The sequence below is a fragment of the Vicugna pacos genome, unplaced genomic scaffold (assembly GCF_048564905.1).
Source record: "Vicugna pacos unplaced genomic scaffold, VicPac4 scaffold_17, whole genome shotgun sequence".
Taxonomy (NCBI): domain Eukaryota; kingdom Metazoa; phylum Chordata; class Mammalia; order Artiodactyla; family Camelidae; genus Vicugna; species Vicugna pacos.
In genome coordinates, this window is record NW_027328738.1 from 9,500,876 (window position 1) to 9,522,783 (window position 21,908).

The 21,908-nt window shown below is 37.7% G+C and overlaps 2 protein-coding genes across 2 annotated transcripts in view; both read right to left on the minus strand.

Moving 5' to 3' along the window:
- The window catches only part of LOC140692803 (uncharacterized), a 42,556-nt gene extending 31,188 nt beyond the window's left edge, over nucleotides 1-11,368 (minus strand). The window contains exons 1-2 of the mRNA XM_072957075.1: nucleotides 11,325-11,368; nucleotides 10,134-10,229 (exon numbers count right to left, since the gene is read on the minus strand). The gene's annotated coding sequence lies outside the window, so the exon portion shown is untranslated. The remainder of the gene's footprint in view (nucleotides 1-10,133; nucleotides 10,230-11,324) is intronic.
- Nucleotides 1,282-11,445, minus strand: LOC102545600 (uncharacterized). The gene is given in 3 exon segments (XM_072957077.1): nucleotides 1,282-3,713; nucleotides 10,134-10,229; nucleotides 11,325-11,445. Coding segments are annotated over 3 exon segments (2,391 nt in total). The 5' UTR covers nucleotides 11,395-11,445; the 3' UTR covers nucleotides 1,282-1,488.
- Nucleotides 11,446-21,908: the final 10,463 nt, after the last annotated feature.

Sequence of the window (21,908 nt, forward strand, 5' to 3'; positions counted from 1 at the left end):
GGAAAGAAAAAGTAAAAAACAGAAAAGCACAGAAAAGTAAAACAAACAAAAAACACTAGATTCTCCAACAAATCTAAAATAACTGCCATCAACTTTCTGGAAACCATCCCTTCATTCACGGTGATCAAAAGTTCACACAAATACATAGTTTTACAACATTCATACTGCACTTACATTTTCCTATTTTCCTAGCTTTCCCTCTGCCCCTTAGCTCACCACTTCTCCTCTTCTCCCTCCCTTCAAGGTACCCAGTATTTACAGCCTGGTGTATATTCTTCCATACTTGTTTCCATGCTCATTTAACTACATACACACATATATACATAGAGAATGTGGTCATTACTTTAACAAAAATGAAATTTTCTACATATACATGTATGTAATAAAGCAATTATGTATCAAAAATTGTGGAAATATCTTGAAGTCAACGTGTGCAGGTACAATTCATCTAAAAAATTACTCTCATGTTTCATGGTATGGCTCTATCAACTTATTCACCCACTCCCCTATTATTTGGCATTTACTTTGTCTCCAGTTGAGCTTGTCTCTATAAGCAGTACTTTAATAAACATCCTTATTTATGCATTTTTTTGCATTGGTGCTGTTATTTCTGTGGGGCAGACTCCAAATAGTGAGACTGCTGGGTCAAAGGTTTTTAAAATTTTTATTAATAAATTTAAAATATATATTCCTGAATTGCTGATGGAAATATAAGTTAATATAACCATTTTGCAAGAGTACATGGTCTGCCAAACTCCACTAGCAAAAGATCTCTTAAATTTTTGCCAACTCCTTAAAGTGGAAGTAACATCTCACTGGTTGTTTTAATTTGCATTTCCCTGAGTACTATTTAGGTTCATAATAATTTCATAGGTTAATACATTTGAAGTTGCTCTTCTGTGAATAGCCATCCAGTCCAGATGGATTAAAAACTTCAATGTAAAAAAATAAAATTATCAAAATCTTAGAAGCAAGTTTAGGAAACTATGTATAACCCTTTTAACTAAAAGGGTAAATCAAGAATATAAAAAATAAAAGATGTGAATATTTTGCTATAAAAATTAAAAACAAAAATCTTTTACTATATAAAAAAGTATAAAGAAAAATACTAGGTTGAAAAAAATTTGTAACACACATGACAAAGGATTACTATTTCAAGCATATAAAGAGCACATCCAGATTTATAAGAAACATAGACAAACCAATAGGAAAACAGGCAAAAATATATATAGGCAATGCATTGAAGATAATTTGTTAAATGAATAAAATATGAAACTTGGATGAAGGCTTTCACGTGTATTTTACTTTTCTTTATTAAGAATTTTCTTATAACTTCTAAAATTTAAAATGACCAATTGCTTTTCCATATTCTTGTATCTCTTTAGTGTGTTATTTCCTGGCAAATTGCTCCTGAATGTTTCCCCAAATGCATAAAACAGTTTATAAGATTCTTGTGGAGTCCACCTCTGGATGATAATTTATTATTCTCTATATTAACTGAGTTTCTCGCTGATGTATTCTTTGATGTACAGTAAGGCTTGAGCTACTCCTAAAGGCTTTTGCACATTCATTACATTTATAAGGTTTTTCTCCTGTGTGCATCCTCAGATGTACAGTAAAGTCTGAATTAGTTCTAAAGGCTTTCCCACATTCTTCACACCTATAGGGCCTCTCCCCAGTATGAATCCTCTGATGCAGAGTTAGCTGTGATAGAGTAATACAACCTTTTCCACATTCCTTACATGTGTAGGGTTTTTCTCCAGTATGTGTTCTCCAATGCACTGTAAGGTACGAACCCCTCCTGAAGGCTTTTCCACAGACATCACATTTATAGGGTTTCTCTCCACTATGGATTTTCTGATGTTCTGTGACATGTACCATCTGGCTAAATGCTTTGCCACAGTCATTACATTTAAATGGTTTCTCCCCAGTATATGTCCTTTGATGAGTATTAAAGCCTGAGTTACTTGTGAAAACCTTCCCACATTCATTACATTTATAGGGTTTTTCTCCAGTATGCCTTCTTTAGTGGACAGTAAGCTGTGATGTGTTAGTGAAAGCTTTCTCACAGTCATTACATTTGTATGGTTTTTCTCCAGTATGGGTCCTCTGATGTACAATAAGGTATGACTTAGTCCTGAAGGATTTTCCACAATCATAGCAGTTGTAGGGTTTCACACCAGTATGAATTTTCTGATGCTCTTTGAGATTTACCATTTTGGTAAATGCCCTCTCACAGTCAGTACACTTATATGGTTTCTCCCCAGTATGAATCCTCTGATGTACAGTTAAGTGTGATTTTATTCTGAAAGATTCCCCACATTCATTACAGAGATAAGGTTTCTCTTCAGTATGAATTTGCTGATGTATAATTAGAGATGAAGAACGCATGAAGGCCTTTCCACATTCGTTACATTCATATGGTTTCTCTCCTGTATGCATTCTGTGGTGTACAGTAAGACATGAATAATTAATGAATGCTTTCCCACATTCATTACATTTATAGGGTTTTTCTCCTGTGTGAATCCTCTGATGTTCTGTGAAATTTGCTATACGATTGAAAGCTTTCCCACATTCATTACATTCATAGGGTTTTTCCCCAGTATGAGTTCTTATATGTACAATAAGGCTTGAATTACTTCTATAGGCTTTTCCACATTCATTACATCTAAAGGGTTTCTCTCCAGTATGAATTCTCTGATGAACATTAAAAATTGTGGTATTCTTGAAAGATTTCCCACACTCATTGCATTTATATGGTTTCTCCTCAGTATGGGTCTTCTGATGTACACTAAGATATGACTTATTCCTAAAAGCTTTCCCACAATCATTACATTTGTAGGGTTTCTCTCCATTGTGAGTTTCCTGATGTCGTGCAAGTTTTGATTTATCACTAAAAGCTTTCCCACACTCGCTACATTTACAGGGCTTCTCTCCAGTTTGAATTCTCTGGTGTTGATTAAGGTGGGCACACTGGCTAAAAGATTTTCCACAGACATTGCACTGATAAGGTTTCTCCTTAGTATGAATTCTCTGATGTACCATAAGTGATGAAGAGGCAATGAAGGCCTTTCCACATTCATTACATTTATAGGGTTTTTCTCCAGTGTGGATTTTTTTATGTTGACTAAGATATGAAGGCTGGCTGAACATTTTCCCACATTCACTACATTCATAAGGTTTTTCTTTAGTGTGAGTTCTCTGATGTTGAATGAGTAATGACCTGTAACGGAAGGCCTTTTCACATGTACTACACGTGTAGGGTTTTGCTTTATTACTGGTCTTTTCCCCTAAAGTGAGTTCTGAAGCAGGGCTTACAACTTTGCTGCCTTCTGTATCCTTGAAAATTTTCACCCCCAAATGGGTATCTGTAATCAAATCTAAATTACTCATAAATTTTTCCTCACTTATTTGGTATTTGCTGTGGGATTCTTCTGTGACACCTCCTGGTTCTGGAAAGAGAACAGATTCAAATCTAAAGCCTTTCTGAATAGTGGGAATTTTCTTGTGCGTAATTATTCTTTGACTCAAATGACTCTCCTGACTATTTTGCAATCTCAATACCCTGTCGTTCCGTTTCCATAATCCTCCAATTCTGGTGTCACATAGACCATTCTCTGTCAGTTTCTCTCCTATGGTCTCCAGTGGTAACTGTTCTTCGGACACATCCTCTGTTGGAATAGCATTCTTGGTTATAGGTTTGGTCTCCAACTCTGGGAGGGAAAAAAAAAATTCAAATGACTTCTATTTCCTAAGTTGAGGAGACCTCACTAAATAGGATAACAAAAGGGAAGCCTGAGTTGATAATACAGGTTTTTAACTGCTTGCAAATTGGCTTTGTTTTCTAGGAAGAAGGAGGCAGGGTTAAGGAAGTCTGGTTGAGCAAAGAACCAGAGTAGTAAATTCAAGGAGTTTTTTTCCTATTAAAAAATTTCATTCGTGGTAATTCTTCTACCATCTAAATATTTTTCCCCTTTCTCAAATATTTCTCCCTTTTCTCATTCTTTTAGAGTCAACTTCTTTAGAGAGCATTCTTCATAAGTTGCGATTACTTCCTTGCTTCCCATTTACTCCGCAAACCAAACATTCATCCCCAACGATACTTCCTATTTGTTCTCATTCTTTGTTCACTAGCTTTTCTGTGAGCACTTTCTCAAATGTCCCTGCCAGAGTAGTTTTTTTCAAGTCTTTGTATATACTTTTTATAGAACATTTATAGAATAAGACACTTTGATTTTTAATAAATAGGTTGAATAAGCTAGCCAGAATTAACATACTTGTGAATATTACAAATAGTGATTATGATTATCAAGGGTAGTTTTGCAACCCCTTAATGGATCTTAAGAACATTTCTGACAGTTTGAAAATTTTCTTAAAAATTATACTGTGGGATGGTGGTCTTACAACTTGTTTATACATGCAACTTAATATTTTACTTTTTTTTATGTTTTTAATGAATAATACATTTTATTTTGATATTGATAGAATTCAAACCTACGGAAAATTTACAGAAGTAGTACAATAAACACTTAGATACTGTTCACCTTAATGGGCACTATATGGCCTTTTGTGTCTGGCTTATTTTATTTTTTATTTTTATTTTTTTTACATTTTTTATTGATTCATAATCATTTTACAGTGTTGTGTCAAATTCCAGTGTTCAGCACAATTTTTCAGTCATTCATGGACATATACACACTAATTGTCACATTTTTTTCTCTGTGATTTATCATAACATTTTGTGTATATTTCCCTGTGCTATACAGTGTAATCTTGTTTATCTATTCTACAATTTTGAAATCCCAGTCTATCCCTTCCCACCCTCTACTCCCCCATTAATATTTTACTTTTAAAAACACTTTTAAACTTCTTATAAATTTCTAATTTATTTCCAGGTAATTATATCTAAATGTTTAAAAACAAACTGAATCAAAATCTTCTGTGGGTAGTAAAATGGTTTTATGACTTTAAAATTCAAGGTAAGTAAAACTTTCAATGGACTCATAGGGCTAGACAAAGATCTGAATTCAGGGCCACCAAAGAAGACAACTCTAGAATCCAAGGACTAAAATCCAGCTCATTTAAATGTCTATTTGAATGAAGGTGACAGGATTGTTAAAGCCCCTGTGTGCACAGCCCACCAAAGTTAATCCTCTGTGGAAAAAGATAATACAATCCAGAGCCTCAAAATATTGTTATAGGTTTTCATAGCAATGTCTGGCAATGAAAAATTATAGACAAAAGTCAAATGGGAAAAAAATTAAGAGAAAAAATGGATAACAGAAACAGGTCTAAACGAGATCCAAATAATTGAGGTTTCAGACATAAACCTTTAAAATAATCATAATTAGTATATTCAAGAAAGTAAGACAAGATTAACAATTTCACCAAATAATTGCAAAGTATAAAATAAGAATCAAATAGTAATTCTAGAACTGGGAAATAAATTACAAACTCTAAGGACAGGCTAAAAGCACAGCAGATATGGCACATGAGTGTATGTCTGCAAAAAGGAAAATAGGTCAATAGAAAATATCCACACTGAAGCAGAGAATGATGAAAACCTTGAAAACATTGCTTTAAAAAACATAAGAGCTATACAGGATAGGGAGAAAAGGTCTATCACAGATGTAAGAAGAGTCCTAGCAGCCTGGAAAGAGAAGTGAGGGAAAATGGAACAAAAACAAATTAAAAGAAATAATGCCCAAGAATTTTCCAAAACAAATAAAAAATATTAAGCCACAGATTTTAGAAGCCAAATGAATCCCAAGCAAGAGAAATACAAAGGAAATTATACTAAGGTACACAGTAGTAAAACTGTTGAAAAGTAAAATCTTAAAAGCAGCCAGAGGGAAAAAAATGACAGATTTCCTTCAAAGAATGAGAATTACATCAGAGGTTGCAAACTACAGCCAAATCTGGCTCACTACATGCTTCTGTATGTCCAGCAAGAGAAGAATGGTTTTTACATTTTAAATGGCTGAAAATCCATTAAAAGAAAATACATTGTGACACATTAAAATTATATGAAATTCAAGTTGCAGTGTCCAAAATTGAAGTTTTGGTGGAACACAGCCACACTCTGGTTAACATGTTAAAGGGGTGTTTTTGTTCTATATTGGCAGAGTGGAGCAGTTGCAGCAGAAACATTACAACTCTCAGCCTAAAATATCTACTCTCTTGCCTTTTACAGAAAAAGTTGCTGACTCCTGAATTAGATGGTTGACTTCTCAACGGAGTCTATGCAAAACAGAAAGCAATGAAATGATACCTTCCAAATGCTGAAAAACAGTAACTGTCAACCTAGAATTCTAGAATTCTAAACTTACCAAAATATTCTTCAAAAATGAAGGTTAAACACATTTTTAGGAAAAAGAAAAATGGAGAGACTATGACACCAGAATATCTGAATAAAAGAAAAATATTAAAGGGCATTCTTTATGTAGAAGAAAATTAATCCCAGGAAGAAGTTCAGAAATGAAGAAAAATGAAGAGAAAGAGAAGGTAAACTATCTAAATGAATCCAGACTGCATACAACATTAATAATAATGTCTTATGAAATTTCACATATATAGAAATAAAACACAGAACTCCAATAATATATAATTGAGGTCAAAATGAATAAGCTGTTCTAAGTTCTTGGCATCATTTGGGAAGAGGGAAAATTTATCTTACACTGTTGAATCAAGGATGAACGCTTTAAGGGGGAGGGTATAGCTCAAGTGGTAGAGCGCATGCTTAGCATGCATAAGGTCCTGGGTTCAATCCCCAGTACCTTCATCAAAAAACTAACTAACTAACTAAATAAAACTAATTACCTTTGCTCTCCCCTGCAAAAAAATAAATAAATAAATAAAGGAAGAATGTTTTAACCTCAAAGTTAACTACTAAATAAGTAACTTTAAAATTTATAATTACTAAGTGATTAGGGGGGAAATAAAAAAATGAAAGATGATAAATTTAACAGAGGGCATAAATGGGGAGAAAAAGAATACAGAACAGGCAAGATACCTTCACAGAGGGTAGATTTAAACATTATGTAATTGTATTATGTACAAATGGACTAAAAACTCCAGAAGATACAGACTGTCAGGTTAGTTAAAACAAAAATCTACCAAAATGCTAATCATAAGAGAAACAAAATACAAAGATATATGAAAGATGACAGTGAGCAGATGAAAAAAAAAGTATGATATTACTAATAACCAAAAGAATGATGCTATAGTAATATTAATATCAGGCAAAATAGACTTTAAAGCAAAAACAGAGATAAAAAAGATACTTCATAATGATAAAAGGTCCAATTTACCAGAAAGATGTAACAATTCTAACTTTGTATTTACCTAAAAACACAGCTTCAAAACACATAAATAAAAAACTAAAGGAACTAAAATAAGACACAGATAGATCTACAGACATAGTGGGAACTTCAAAAAATATTTCTTACTAACTGATAGAATAAGCTGACAATCAGCAAGTAGATAGATTTTAGGAACATAATTAAGAGCTGACATATCTAGAATAGCAATCAAAACCTATAGACTACACATTTTTCCAAGTGTACACAAAGTGTTTACAAAAATTGGCCAGGTGGCAAAGCAAATTCCAAGAAGCCTGCAAAGACTTAAATTATATAGAACATGTTCTCTGACCACAGTAGAACTTAAAGCAACAAGACTACCAGAAAATTCCCATATGGTACAACATTAAGGAAAAAAACCTCTAAATAACCCGGGGGCCAAACACATCACAATGGAAATGATCAAATACTTTAAACCCAATAATTATGAAGGTGCTACATAAAAAAACATGACATTGCCTCGATAGCCTTCAACACATTAGAAAAAATGGCTAAAAGTTAATGATACAACTATTTAACAAGTTAGAAAAGTCAGCAAATTAAACCTTAGGAAAGTAAAAATAATGAAATAAGAGAAGGTAATGAAACAGAAATCAAACATACAGTAGAAAGGATTAAAAATTATTTTTTAAAAGCCAAATAAGATTGACAAACTCCAGCAAGATAGATTAAGATAAAAGAGAAGACTCAAAAAATTTAATATCAGGAATGAAAAGGGAGACATCACTTCAGATCCACATAGGCATTTAAAAGCTAAACAGAGGATAGCACGCCCCCAATTTTAAATTGTTTATTAGATGGATCAATTCCAAGACAAACACAACTTACTCAAGTGAAACAAAAAGTGGAAAATACGGATAGTCCTGTAACTACAAAAGAATAGAGCCATAATTAAACACCTTCCTCAATAAAAGTTTCAGGTCAACATGGCTTCCCTGGTGAAGTCCATACAATTTGTAACTTTCCATCTCACAACTCGTTCTTGTCCTCACTGTAAGTTGATGGCCTTGCTTCATATTTTACTGAGAATATACACATCATTGTGAAAGAATGCCTTGAACTTCCCATCACCAGTTGACCATATCTGCTCCCATTTTCTCCATCTTGCCTAGTGTTACAGCAGAGGAGGTGGCCCCCCTGCCTATCCAGGGTAAATCCTCCTTTTCCATTCTAGATTTTATCCCTTTTAACCTTCTCAGACACTTCAGTTCTTCAGTCTTTAGTTCTTTGTCTTGCAAGATCAATTTCTCCCTCTTCAGTGGGGCATCATTCTTCTTAGCATTAAAGCATGCCAGAAAAGCTCCCATCTCAAAAATAAGTTTTTTTTTTATTCCTTTCTTTCGTCCAGCCACTTCCCCATTTCTCTTTCCCTCTGCATATGGAGTGGGGGCTTTCTCTAAAGAGTCATCTCAACTATCTCCAATGTCTACTTTTCATTCACTCTCTAAAAAACTGTAACATTTGAGATATAGAAAGAATATATGTAACACATATGCAACTCATGGATGGCAACATAATAGTATGAATATGCAAATATTCTAGAATCCATTCATTCCTTTCCATTTCCACCAACACCCTAATCGAAGTTATTACCCTCTTTTGTCTAGAATATTTTAACAACTTCTTCACTGATTATCTGCTTTATGCCGTTAAGTTCAATTTTCATACACAGGGTTATATCCTAAAAATCCTTGACTAAAACCTTTCAGTGCCTTTGCACTCACTTTGTTTAAAATCCATACTCCTTACTTTGGTCTATGGAGCCCTGAACAGGAGACAGTCTCCTGCCTGACTCTTTCTGATTTTATACCAGTCTCCCTCTCCCTGTACTTCAGTCATGCAGCCTCCTTTGATTTCTAGAACATACTGCATTCCTTTCTGTTGGCATGCTCCTCTTCTCCTCTTCCCTTGGCTGGCTTCTTCTGATCCTTCAAGCTTCACCTTAAATGTCACCTCCTCAGAAGCCTTCCCCGACCACACTATCTGAAGGAGACATCCTCATCCCCAACCCAGTTCCTCTTTCATATCCTCATAGCTAAGTTATTACAACCATTACTTAGCTTGTTTTTGTTTATTTACTTGTTAATTACCTATTTCTCAAAACTTAATCTTCATGAGGGCAGGAACCTGGTCTACCTTACTCACTACTGTAGACATAGTACCTAACCCAGTTCACAGTATACAGATAAATATTAAATATTGATTATTTAATATTAATAAATATCGATTAAATACATAAATACTGTGTTTTTATTGTCAAGAGATATACTGTTTGTGTTCTCAGGTAGTTAAAACTCTAGGGGAGAGGAGGAGAGTCCCCTGAAGTTGCAGGTGAAGAAAGCTAAACAATCAGTCAAAAGGTTTAGCTTAGAAGAAATCAGTGGTGATCCTTCAGAATGCACTTTCAGGAGAATTGATGAAGGGAGAGATACCAGATAATAGTTAAACAAATGAGAAAAACGTGAAGTTAACTGGAGAGGATACAACTCAAAGGGGTATTTTATACATGTTTGAATGACGAAGGAATGAAGGAACAATTATGAAAATCATGTTCCCAAGAAAGTAAAGTAGGATGGGATGGGAACTAAAAGTAGAGGACAGAGAGGGGGAGAGGGAAACAGGGAGGCAGGGAGAGAGGAAGAGAGGGGGAGAATCTTCTCCTCTGAGATAGCTTTAAGCAAAGACACCCTCCAAAATATTTCAGATGTTCTACTCCAACCAAGACCTATTAGCTTCAAATAAATACCATCCTTCTCATTCTTATTAACTCACCTGGGTAGGGGGTTCTTGAAATTTCTCTCACTATCACCCATGGTCCTTTTCCATCTTCCAAATGAGATATCATGTCTGGTTTGGAAACTGCAAGCCCTGTTCAGAGAAAAAGGAATAGGATTTGACTGTGCCTATCAGCAAGAGCTAGTGTCAGATTCAGTCTCAGCTCTGGCTCTTCTGTGCAGAGGTGCCCCTGTAAGAAGTTCTAGAAGTGCACTGTCCAATACAGCTGCCAACAGCTACATGCGGCCATTTAACTTTAAATTTAGATTAGCTAAAATTATATACAATTTAAAATTCAGTTTTTCAGTTGGATTAGTCAGATTTCAAGTTCTCAACAGCCACAGTGTGGTGGCTGCCATACTGGACACACAGACACAGAACATTCCCACACCAGAACATTCCATCATACAGCAGCGTTACAGTATATACCTTACACAAAGGTAGCTCAAGGAAGCTCAACACTATGATCCGACGCTTGCTGGGTAACAGATCATGGGAATAATCTCAGTTTAGAAAGAAAATAAACATTTGTTCCTTTCTTTTTAAAATTTTTTTATTGACGTATAGTCAGTTTATAATACCGGGTTAATTTCTGGTGTACAGCATAGTGATTTAATTATACATATATATTCCTTTTCATATTCTTTTTCATAATAGGCTATTATAAGTTATTGAATATAGTTTCCTGTGCTATACAGTATGGCCTTGTTTTTACATGGTTTCATGAAAATTTTCCTTGTAGTTTCAATTGTACAAGATCTTCTGCCAAAGTTCGGTAGGTATTCTGTGAGAATTGCTCCGCATGTGGGTATGATTTGATGTACTCATGGGAGAGGCTGAGCTCCGTGTCCTTCTACTCTGCCGTCCCAAAGCCCCTCCTGTTCCTTTCTTTCTAGAGGCAGTGATAATTCTCATTTATAGAAGTGACTGAAAAAACTTCAGTCTTAAATCTCACGGACTGCCAACAATCTCCAAGATTCCAATGAAATATGTATTTCTTACTCTATAATGGGTGGACTATTTCGTTAAGAGCAAGGAATAGCATGACTGCCAACAATATGCCCCTAAAATTATGAAATTTTAATGCCTAGATTCTCACCCTAAATTCAGTTAAGTACTTTAAAGGGTCTATATTTTCAGTACACCTGGTCCAATGAGCAGACACATAAACACAGAAGTTATCCTTACCCAAGGAAACAAGATTCCTATAATTCTCTAGCATCACATCCCTGTGCAAGTTCCTCTGTGTTGGATCCATCAACCGCCACTCTTCCAACGTGAAGTCTATAGCCACATCTTTAAATGTCACTAATTCCTAAAACAAATACAGAGATCACCCAGGGAGTGTACAATTAGATGTGATAGGCAGAGTAACACATACAAAACTGGGGAAGAAAATTAGAAAACTAGCAGTTTCCACCCAAATCATCTCTTCTCCCTCAAAATCCTGCCTTACCTATAATATCAGCTCTTTTTCAGTCCTATTCTATAAGATATAACTTAATAAAAGACATAGTCTATCATGCAGATTGTAGACAGAGGAACTATTTTGAGTGTATTTAAAACACAGAAATTTTTCTGTATATCCCTTATGAGATATATTGTGAGGGGAAAAAGAACTGCAAAAAATAAAAATAACATATTTTCAGTAAATGATCATATTGTTGGTGGCAGTGATGGAAATGCTATTTTATAACTATGGTGTGTGTAGTGTTGGACAAAGCAAATTAGTATCCTGACATCACTGAGAGCCAGTAAATCTGACATGGAAGAAAGAAAATATAAATGTATTATCAATGAGACTATGCACAAACTCCATAGATCCAAAACTGAATTGGAAGTATCGGTATAAACTTATGAAGTATTTTATTTTTAAGGAAAACACCCCACATACACCAAGCTTCATCTACTGATGAGGCCCAGAAACAATAACCAAAAAGGCAGCATTATACTGTCTGGACTGCGGCCCCTACATATTACTTTACACTACAAGAAACCAGGGCCGGGAACTTTCTGTTATACTAAAAGGCAAGGAAACTGTCAAAGATTACTAGAATCACACCTAAGACACGGGAGACAACTTGAAGAGGCTTCCATTGGCCATTGATGGGAAAATTTAAACACCAATAAGAATAATAATCGTAATGAATTTCAAAAATATCTAGTACATTTAAAGTTATGATTTCATTATAAAACCTTAAGGATACTCATTGATCATCTTTGGAGGATGCCTGGAAACTGGTAAATAAAGAGAAAGAATCAACCCTTTGCCCTTCTTTTCCTATGCAATATATATATATAGCTTGTTCAGTAATAAAATGTACTCAGGAAGTTGACGAGGGGAGGTTTCTCTTCATGGAAGTACTCCAGCTAATACACGAAGAAGGAACGAAAGAATTAGAACATTGCCATTTACAACCTCTAATGAATTAAAGGATTGTCAGTGGGTGCTGACACACCAAAAAGGCCTTAACTAGGCTTTATGTAGCTTCTGGTGGAAGATACCAGAAATATGAAATACCAATGGCAAAAACATTAAAAAAAATCAAAATCTGAATCTGATCAAGCCTCTAGATTTAACTAACAATATAAAGGGAATACAGGGGAAGGAATAGCATCTTAAAAAAAACTCCACAGGGATGAAATCAGTAAAATCTATACTGTGTGAAATTCAATTAACATTAAGAATTAGGAGCAGTAAAAGAGGTGCTTTCTCTTTACTCCCCTTAGACACAAGGCTAAGGATTACCTTTACCAGTTCTGGTTCTTCTGTCTGAAGGTGAAGATCTTAATCTGGCTGGGAAACTTCAGGACTCTGAGGGGATACAGGACGAAATCACTCAGTAACAGGTTGCCTGCTACCTACAGCGGAGCCTCAACAAGCACCATCAGCCCACTGTGGACGTGGTATATGAGATAACCTCTTTCACTGTTTTATTTAGGGATGAAATTAAGGTCCCATAGCAACATCCAATCATAATCTTCTTTCACCTTGTTTGAGACAATAACAAACATACACAAGGCTGAGATACAACTCCATAATTTCTAAAGGAGACTTTTAACAAAGAACCTACCAAAATAAAACTAAACTTACAATAAGGGGTCTCAGATGCTACATAATTCTCCTTTTTCATAAGAGGATGAAATCTGTCTCTTGGAAATTACCTATCTTGCTCAAGAATAATATTCAAAACCTACTAAAACTATCTGTTTCTATAGTTGGAAAATCATTACAGTGTCTAGGGGTGGAAGCATGTTTTAATGTTCATTCAAGAAATATGCCAGGGACCTCTCACAATATTGTTTTCTTCAAAATCTTAGACACTATATGCCTACAAGGGCTTGATTTTATAAATGAAGGGAAATTTTAGTATACCTTTCAGTAGTACTTATTGATTTTAGGTTTTGTGCCATTTTAAAAAGTTATGGGTAATAGAACTATTTACTTAAATTTCACTGAGAAATATGTCATCTTAATTCTCCCCTCTCAAGTTCTTATCTTAAATAATACATATATTCAGCTTCCAGAAAATTTAAGATGATGTGAATCTCAAACTCTGATAATTAGAGATGGGTTTGATCAGGGCCTGTATTACACAAATACTTAGATCTTTTCAAGGGTGTGTCTTAAGGACCATACACCTGTTATGCATTCTTGCTACAAAGACTAAAGGATCACTACTGTAGGTTATTATGGGTCATTACCATAACAAATTCTATGTTGGTACACCTTTCTTCTGCATCTCCTATTTCAAAAAGTCACTGCTAAAACACAGCTTTAATCACATTAATACCCACCTCAAACACACCCAATCACACACACTTACATACACACACTTAAATATTTTCAGGGAAACATTAAAAGATTCAGCTTAAATCTCCAACAACCAGTCCTACCATTCACAAATTTCGATCTTGAATCACTAACTCACTCACTGTTCTCTGCCTCAGAGCCTTGCCTTCTCACCTGAAGTATCCTCACAAATAATTTAGGACAATTTAAATCCCACTGGTAATCAGGTACCAGCTTAAATCTAACCATCCTCACGAGCTTTCCATGACCAATGTAGCCCATGCTAATAACCCATTTCTTTCCTTACATAGCACTCATCAACTTTATCATACTGCTCAGCAACTATCATTCACCTAAATAAATTATGTAACTATTTCTTTCGTATGCCTTACCTCAATGAGACTGTAAGCTCCCTACAGCCAAGCACTGTGTCTTAAACATCTTCTTTCTCTCCATGTCATCTATTAAGCTTGATCACTTCTTAATGGGTAGAAAAGAGGAGAACACTAAGAGTGGGCACAAGGGGAATGGTCCCTATGAATTAAGTGGGTGTGTGTGTGTACATGTATTTTTTTTCAATTTCCTAAAAAAAATTTTCCAATTGGAAAATACTGCATTCTACTACCCCATATCTAACTGAAATTTCCTAGGAACAATAAAAATTTAACATCATAAGTAAATTTCCCAGACTGCCTATCATATCTAAAGATAGCCTAGATATTTTTTGCAAGGTCATGCATCTTGGTATTTAGTTCAATATGCATAGTGGATCTTCCTATAGATTACAAGCTTTACTATGATGAACTCAACTTTCATGAATCAAACAATTTGATTCAGTTACCCAAAGGGATGTGGGTGAGGTAGAGAAGTCACATGACTTAAGGAAAAGTAGACATGCTCTCAAATCAGGACAATAGGTCAGAACCAGAGGAAACCCTAACTTACCAGAGGTCCAACTGAAAAAACCACAGCAGCCATAATCTCTTCCTTGGGGCTCCCCTCTCTGGAAAGAGTGGAGTCCTGCAAAGACATATCTAAGAAAGAGAAATAAGCCATGAAAACCAATCCTGCCTTGAAAATCTCAGACTCAAAGTTTGCAAGGCTGGTTCAACATCTGCAAATCAATAAATGTGACACACCACATTAACAAACTGAAGGATAAGAATTATATGATCCTCTAAATAGAGGCAGAAAAAAAGCATCTGATAAAATTCAACACCCATTTATGATAAAAACTCTCAACAAAGTAGGTATGGAGAAAATATACCTCAAGATAATAAAGGCCACATATGACAAGCCTGCACAGTACTGGAAGTTCTAGACAGAGCAATTAGGCAAGAAAAAGATACAGAAGGCATCCATATCAGAAAGAAAGAAGTAAAACTGTCACTGCAGATGATATAATTTTATATATAGAAGCCCCTAAAAGACCCTTCCAAAAACTGTAAGAATTAGTAAACAAATTCAGTAAAGTTGCAGGATATAAAATCAATATACAAAAGTCTATGTGTTTCTATACACTAATAATGAACTATCACAAAGAGAAATTAAGAAATCAATCTCATTTACAACTGTTTAAAAAAAGGATTAAATACCTAGGAATAAATTTAACCAAGGAAATGATAGACCTATACATTGAAAACTTTGAGCAAATGGAAAGATTTTCTGTGCTCACAGATTGGAAGAATTAATGTTGTTAAAATGTCCATATGACCCAAAGCGATCTACAGATTCAATGCAATATCCATCAAAATCCCTAAGGCGTTTTTCACAGAAGTAGAACAAATAATCCTAAAATTTGTATAGAACCACCAAAAAAAATCCCAAATTGTCAATGCAATCTTGGGAAAGAAGAACAAGGCTGGAGGCATCATGCTCCCTGATTTCAAACTATATTTCAAAGCTATAGTAATCAAAACAGTATGGTATTGGGAAAAGAAGATACAGATCAATGCACTAGAGTACAGAAATAAACCCACACATATATAGGCAAGTAATTTATAGCAAAGGAGCCAAGAATATACAACAGAGAAAAAACCCAATCTATTAAAAACATAGTGTTGGGAAAACTGGACAGCCACCTGCAAAAAATGAAACTGAACCAGTAACCTACATCATATACAAAAATTAACTCAAAACTGATTAAAAGATTTGAATGTAAGACCTGAAACCATAAGACTCCTAGAAGAAAAAATAGACATTGGTCTTGATGATGACTTCTTGGACATCAAAAGTAAAGACAACAAAAGCCCAAACAAGTGGGACTACATCAAACTTAAATGTTTCTGCACAGCAAAGTCAACAAAGAAAAGGCAACCTATGGAATGGGAGAAAATATTTGCAAATTACATACCTGATAAGGGGTTAATAGCCAAAATATATAAAGAACTCACACACATCTCAACAGCAAAAAACAAACAAAAAAACCCGATGTAAAACATGGGCAGAGATGAACAGACATTTTTCCAAGGAAAACATACAGCTGGCCAACAGCTACACGAACAGGTGCTCAACAACACTATCACCAAAAAATGCAAATCAGAACCACATTGAGATCTCAACTCACACTTGTAAGAACGACTATTATCAAAAAGACAAGAAATAACAACTGTTGGCAAAAATGTGGAGACAAGGGAACATTTTTGCACCACTGGTGGAAATGTAAACTGCTGCAGCCACTACGGAAAACAGTATGGAGCTCCTCAAAAAATTAAAAATACAACTGTCATATGATTCTGCTATTCCACTTCTGGCTATTTATCTGAAGGAAAAGGAAACACCAACTTGAAAAGACAACTGCACCCCCACGTTCACTGCAGCATTATTTACAGCAGCCAAGACATGGAAACAACTTCTGTGTCCACGGATGCATGAATGCATGAATGCATAAACAAAATGTGGTATACGCCTACAGTGTAATATTAGCCACAAAAAAGGAGGAAATCCCGCCATTTGTGACATGGATGGACCTTGAGGGCCTTATATAAGTCAGAGAAAGACAAAAACCTATGATCTCATTTATATGCGTAATCTAAAAACAAACACCCCAGACTCAGAGACACAGAACAGACTGATGGTTGGGGGGCGGTGCTGAAATGGGTGAAGGTGGTCAAAAGGTACAGACCTCCAGTCATAAGTAAGTCGTGGGGATGTGATACAGCTTCGTGACTATAGTAGCAACAGTGTATTGCGTATCTGACAATTGAGCCAGTCAGGAAAAAATGCCTCGGTCACCCAAAGGCAGAACAGGCACCTGTCAGGGACCCGCTACTTAAAGCCCAGGACCGAGGATCTCCCTCCCCCAGCCGCCCCGTTTCCCGGACTGCCCTTCTCTGGACCCTCGGGGTCCCCCTCCTCCCTCCACCGAGGCGCGGCTCCGGGAAGGCGGGAAGGTCCAGCCGCGCTCCCGCCCCGCCCCAGTCCCGCGTCGCGACCCAGCGCCTCCAGGCCGCCGCCTCCTGAGGGAGGCCGGGCCCGGTCGCCTGTGAGGTGGGCCGGTCAGCTCGGGGCCAGGAGCACAGCCGAGAGCGGCCCCGCCCCAGACGCCGCGGGAGCCCAGCGCCGGGGGAGGGGCGGCGGGAACCGGGCCGGGTGCCCGGGGCGACGAGTACCTGGCGGCCGACTGGGGACCGGGCGCTCCCAGAGCAGGGCGGGAACGCTTCCAGCAATGGCGTCGGCGGCGGGCGGCCGCACACGCGCAGTGCGCCTGCGCAGCCGCGGGGAACTACGGCGCCCAGAATCCTCCGCGCGGGCCCTGCGCTCTCCCCGCCCCTTCGTCGGCGCTGGGGGCGGAGTTGGCAGGTCGTCCCCGGACCTAAAATTCCGTCAGATCGAGAGGCCGGGGCTGGGCTTCAGGCTCAGGCACTAGAGACACAAGGAAGAACGAATGACACAGCCCTTGCCTCGGGACACTTCCGTGTGATTAAAGAAATAAAGCCACTGCGAGAACAGAAAGGGAGCCTCTGGCAACTTGGGACCCCAGACGCGGGGGCGTAGGTGGGTGCGTGTCCCCGCTGCCGCCGCCAAGTTCCCTTTCCGCGAAAATACCGTGAAAAGTAGAGTTCCTTACGCAGCTGTGGTGCCTGCTGCCAGCTGGTCTGCTTTCGGTCCATGGACAGTGTTTATTTCCGTGAGCTTTGGAGGAAGTCATTCTGGGAAGAGGGTTTACTGCGTTAGGGAGCCAGTACTAAATTAAAAAGATTGCCCAGCCTGAAGTGGAAAAGCGCACCTGTGTGAGGAAGACTCTCGCACTTGAGAATCTTGGCAAGTATTTATCCACCTTAACATTATTAAATCTATAATTTAAAAAACGTTTAGATGCCGTCTCCTTTTGAAGGAAAGAGTGCTTTTTATTATTGCATAAAGCACTGTCTCATGTATTTTGAAATGCCATTGTTAGAATTTCCACCTTTAGCTGCTACTTACTATCTCAAATATCCTAATCTTGGAAGTTTAGCATGCCTGAGAGATTTCTGGAAAGGACATCGTTTTCCCCTAGGGAATGATCAAAATAACAATGTTTGGTTTATTGTGCAGAGTTATGAATACTTTTGTCTAGGTTTCATTTCTGCTCTTTATTGAAACAAACTCATTTGCCAAAAAGAAAACATTATAAGAACATTCTTTGACAAGAGTGTCATTTAATATTTTGGCCTGTTACGGTTTCTATAGTAGGTACTCTGATTGAGCTAATTGTTCAATTTCTATGTTGCTGCATAGATATACTGCCTAATCTGTACAAAACTTCAAAAGTCCCACATTGAAATAAACTAGTCGTTGTTTTGACAGGGCTTATGTTTCACAGACTTGCCATTTGATATGCTCTTTTATCTAATTTTTCAAGTTCGAAAATCAGTGTGTTATATGGATGAAATAAAGAAAACGTGAATTGAAAAAAATCAAGGTAACAAGCTGTTTAATAAAATACAGTACGTTTTCCTTTCTAGGCATGTATTTTTGTACCTCCTCAGAGTTTTGTGCCAAAACCTGGTGGTGTAGGGAGACCACACCACAGCCCACTCAGTTATGTTACCCTAACAGTGGCTCATACTTCAAAAGCCCTGCATTTCCAAACTGAGTCCAGATGCCCCATGAAAAACTGCCCCTTTTCAGTGCCTCAGGCTTACAGGTGTGTAAGCTGAAGGCAAGTCTCCCTCCTGTGGAGAAGGTCCTGAGGTGCTGGGTACCAGAGCATTATGTAGAAAGAGGAAGAAGTAGCTCCAGACCACAGACGTCTCAGCCCAGGGAGATGCTACAGCTGGAGGAGGGCCCGAGGGGAGCCCTTGCAAGGCTCAGGGCTCAGACAGGAGCCCTTCTCCCCAGACACAGACGTAGTGCCACCTAGAAGAGTACAGAACAGGTTATGATCAAAGTAGGACACAAATATGTCTGATAGAGTTTTGGTAACATTCTTACTTCATGTGCTAGGTGAACTTTTCATGAGTATCTGTTTTCAAATCATTTTTTAAATTCAGCACATCTTGTGTACTTTTCTGTACAAATACTTTCCATTAAAACTATTTAAAAACTGGAGCATATGGAGATGCCAATTTCCCACTTACATAAAACATTTGCCTTTTGTCTCTAGTCCAGATCTCAGTCCCATTTTGAGTTGTGCTTTAGGTTCCTCTTGCTTACCCATGACACTTACACAACTATCATTACTATAACAATGACAACATTATCACAGAATGCAGGGGAAAAAAATCAACCAACTAGTTTGTATGGGACTGAGTTGTTATGACAAAGTAGAAGACAATAAAAAGTCCCCAAGGAGTACTGGATGTGCTATAAGTTTATATGCAATTGTGACACATCCATAACCTAACTACTCACATAGCTATGAAACTAGGGGCACTCAGGAAAATACTGCACAGATGCAATAATACTGAAAATTGTGTGTATCTAGCATATGGAAAGTTACTGAAAGATACAAGAAATGAACAAATGCAAAGACATACTATGTTCCCATATAGAAAGGCTAACACAAAACAAAAACAAAAAAAGGCTAATAGAGATATAAGAGGGGAAAAAAACTTACTGACAATAAAAAGCCAAACACCAGCCTATGAAAAATATTTGTATTAAATGTTATATGGTTAATATCTTTATCATAAACAATTGAACAAATTAAGAAAAGTACTAATACCTGAATACTTAAGGAACCACTGAGAGCAAATGAAAATTCAGGCAAATGGGACTTCTCCCCCGCCTGCTAACTCTCCCCAGAGAAACCTGACCTTCTCATATCAGCCTTGCTCCCCACAGTGGCTAGTTCTATGTTTCCACAAAAGCAAACCACCTCAAAGTGCCCAGCTTTGCTTTACTTTTGAGGAATTGACTGGTTTCATCAGCTCCAGGACCTCTCTTGGGTTGGATACCCCTAGGCCTGGTGACAGTGGACGGAACAGACAAAGAGTCTATGGAAGTAAAAGCTGCAGGTTAAGAGCGACTATGAAAGTGTGGAAGTATGGGCAGGTGACTGAGAAGCACAGGCAGGCAGGGATTCTCAGGGGACAGGGGTCTCCAGTAACTTAGACACAGCGCCCATTCCAGGGGCTGTGTTGGTACATGAAGGTGTTTAAAAAATTCAACTGAATACATACGAAGATCTAATTGGCTTTATTAAATGATTCATGAATCAGGCAGCATCCTGTGCAGCAGAGAGTTCCCTGAGGAGCTGGACAAATGGATGGTTTTATAGGCAGAAGGAGGAGGGGGTAAGGAAAGGGCGGATGACATCATCTTCCTTAGTCGGGTGGAAGGGGCCTGTGTGGCAGGTGACCTCACTGGTGCTGACCAGAAAATTTCCAAACTGACAGGTTAAGACCACACTCCTGGGGTAGACTGAAACTGCAGTTAGGTTAGGCATGAAGGTTTGAGGTGGGCTTTGCACAAGTGACTCCATTTGGGACCCACTGTCTTTGTCAGCAATGGCCATTCCTTTGCCAGCATTCCCTTTGGATCCTAGAATGAAAAACCAACCCTGCCCTCATCCTGTGCTTCTGCAGTAGGACTTCCTTCCTTGGCTGTTCAGTCAAATATTCCTCCTTGTGCTGCCCCAGTTCTGTGCACAATGCCCAGAACGGTATCTTCCATCTTGTTGGTCAATTTGCTAGTCACGTTAAACCTGCTGGTTTTCTCACTCTACTGCCTTCTGGGTTTGCAGAAGGCAGGATGCCCTCACTCTGTACTCTGTCAGCAGGCAAGTCTCTGACCCTTGGCTGGTGGACACAGATCCTGAGATGTTACTTTCTTCCTATTTCTGGTAAAAGAATCCTTGTAGGAGACCCATTCTACACGGTTTGGATAAGGCTAAAACTACTCCTCTGCCTCGCTCCATGTCAGAGCACCCAGTTCCCTTGGCCGCGGCAACATGTGCAAGGATAGATGTGTAATCCACACCAGTCACTCCAAAGCCACCTGTGCCTTTAATGGCACCAAGGACACAAAACCCTCTCTTCTCTGGAATCAGCAGCCTGCAGAATAACTGAAGTCAAGAGCTGCCAACGCAAGATAGACAAGCAACCTAAATGTCCATCAACAGATGATTGGATAAAGAAGATGTGGTACCTGTATACAAGGGACTATTACTCAGCCTTAAAAAAGAATGAAATACTGCCATTTGCAGCAACATGGATGGACCTAGAAATTAACATAATAAGTGAAGTCAGTCAAAGACAAATATATGATATCACTTATATGCAGAATCTAAAAAAATGATACAAGTGAACTTATTTACAAAAGCTCTCACCACACTGAATCTGCCAGCACCTTGATCTTGGACTTCCCAGTCTCCAGAACTGGGAGATGGCTGTTTACAAATAAGCCATTTAGTCAATGATATTTTGTTATAGCGGCTCAAACAGACTAAGACATCACTTCATTAAAATATGTAACAGTTGACCCTTGAACAACATGGGTGTCTACTGTGCAGGTCCACTTATATGTGGATTTTTTTTTCAATAGTCAGCCCTCTG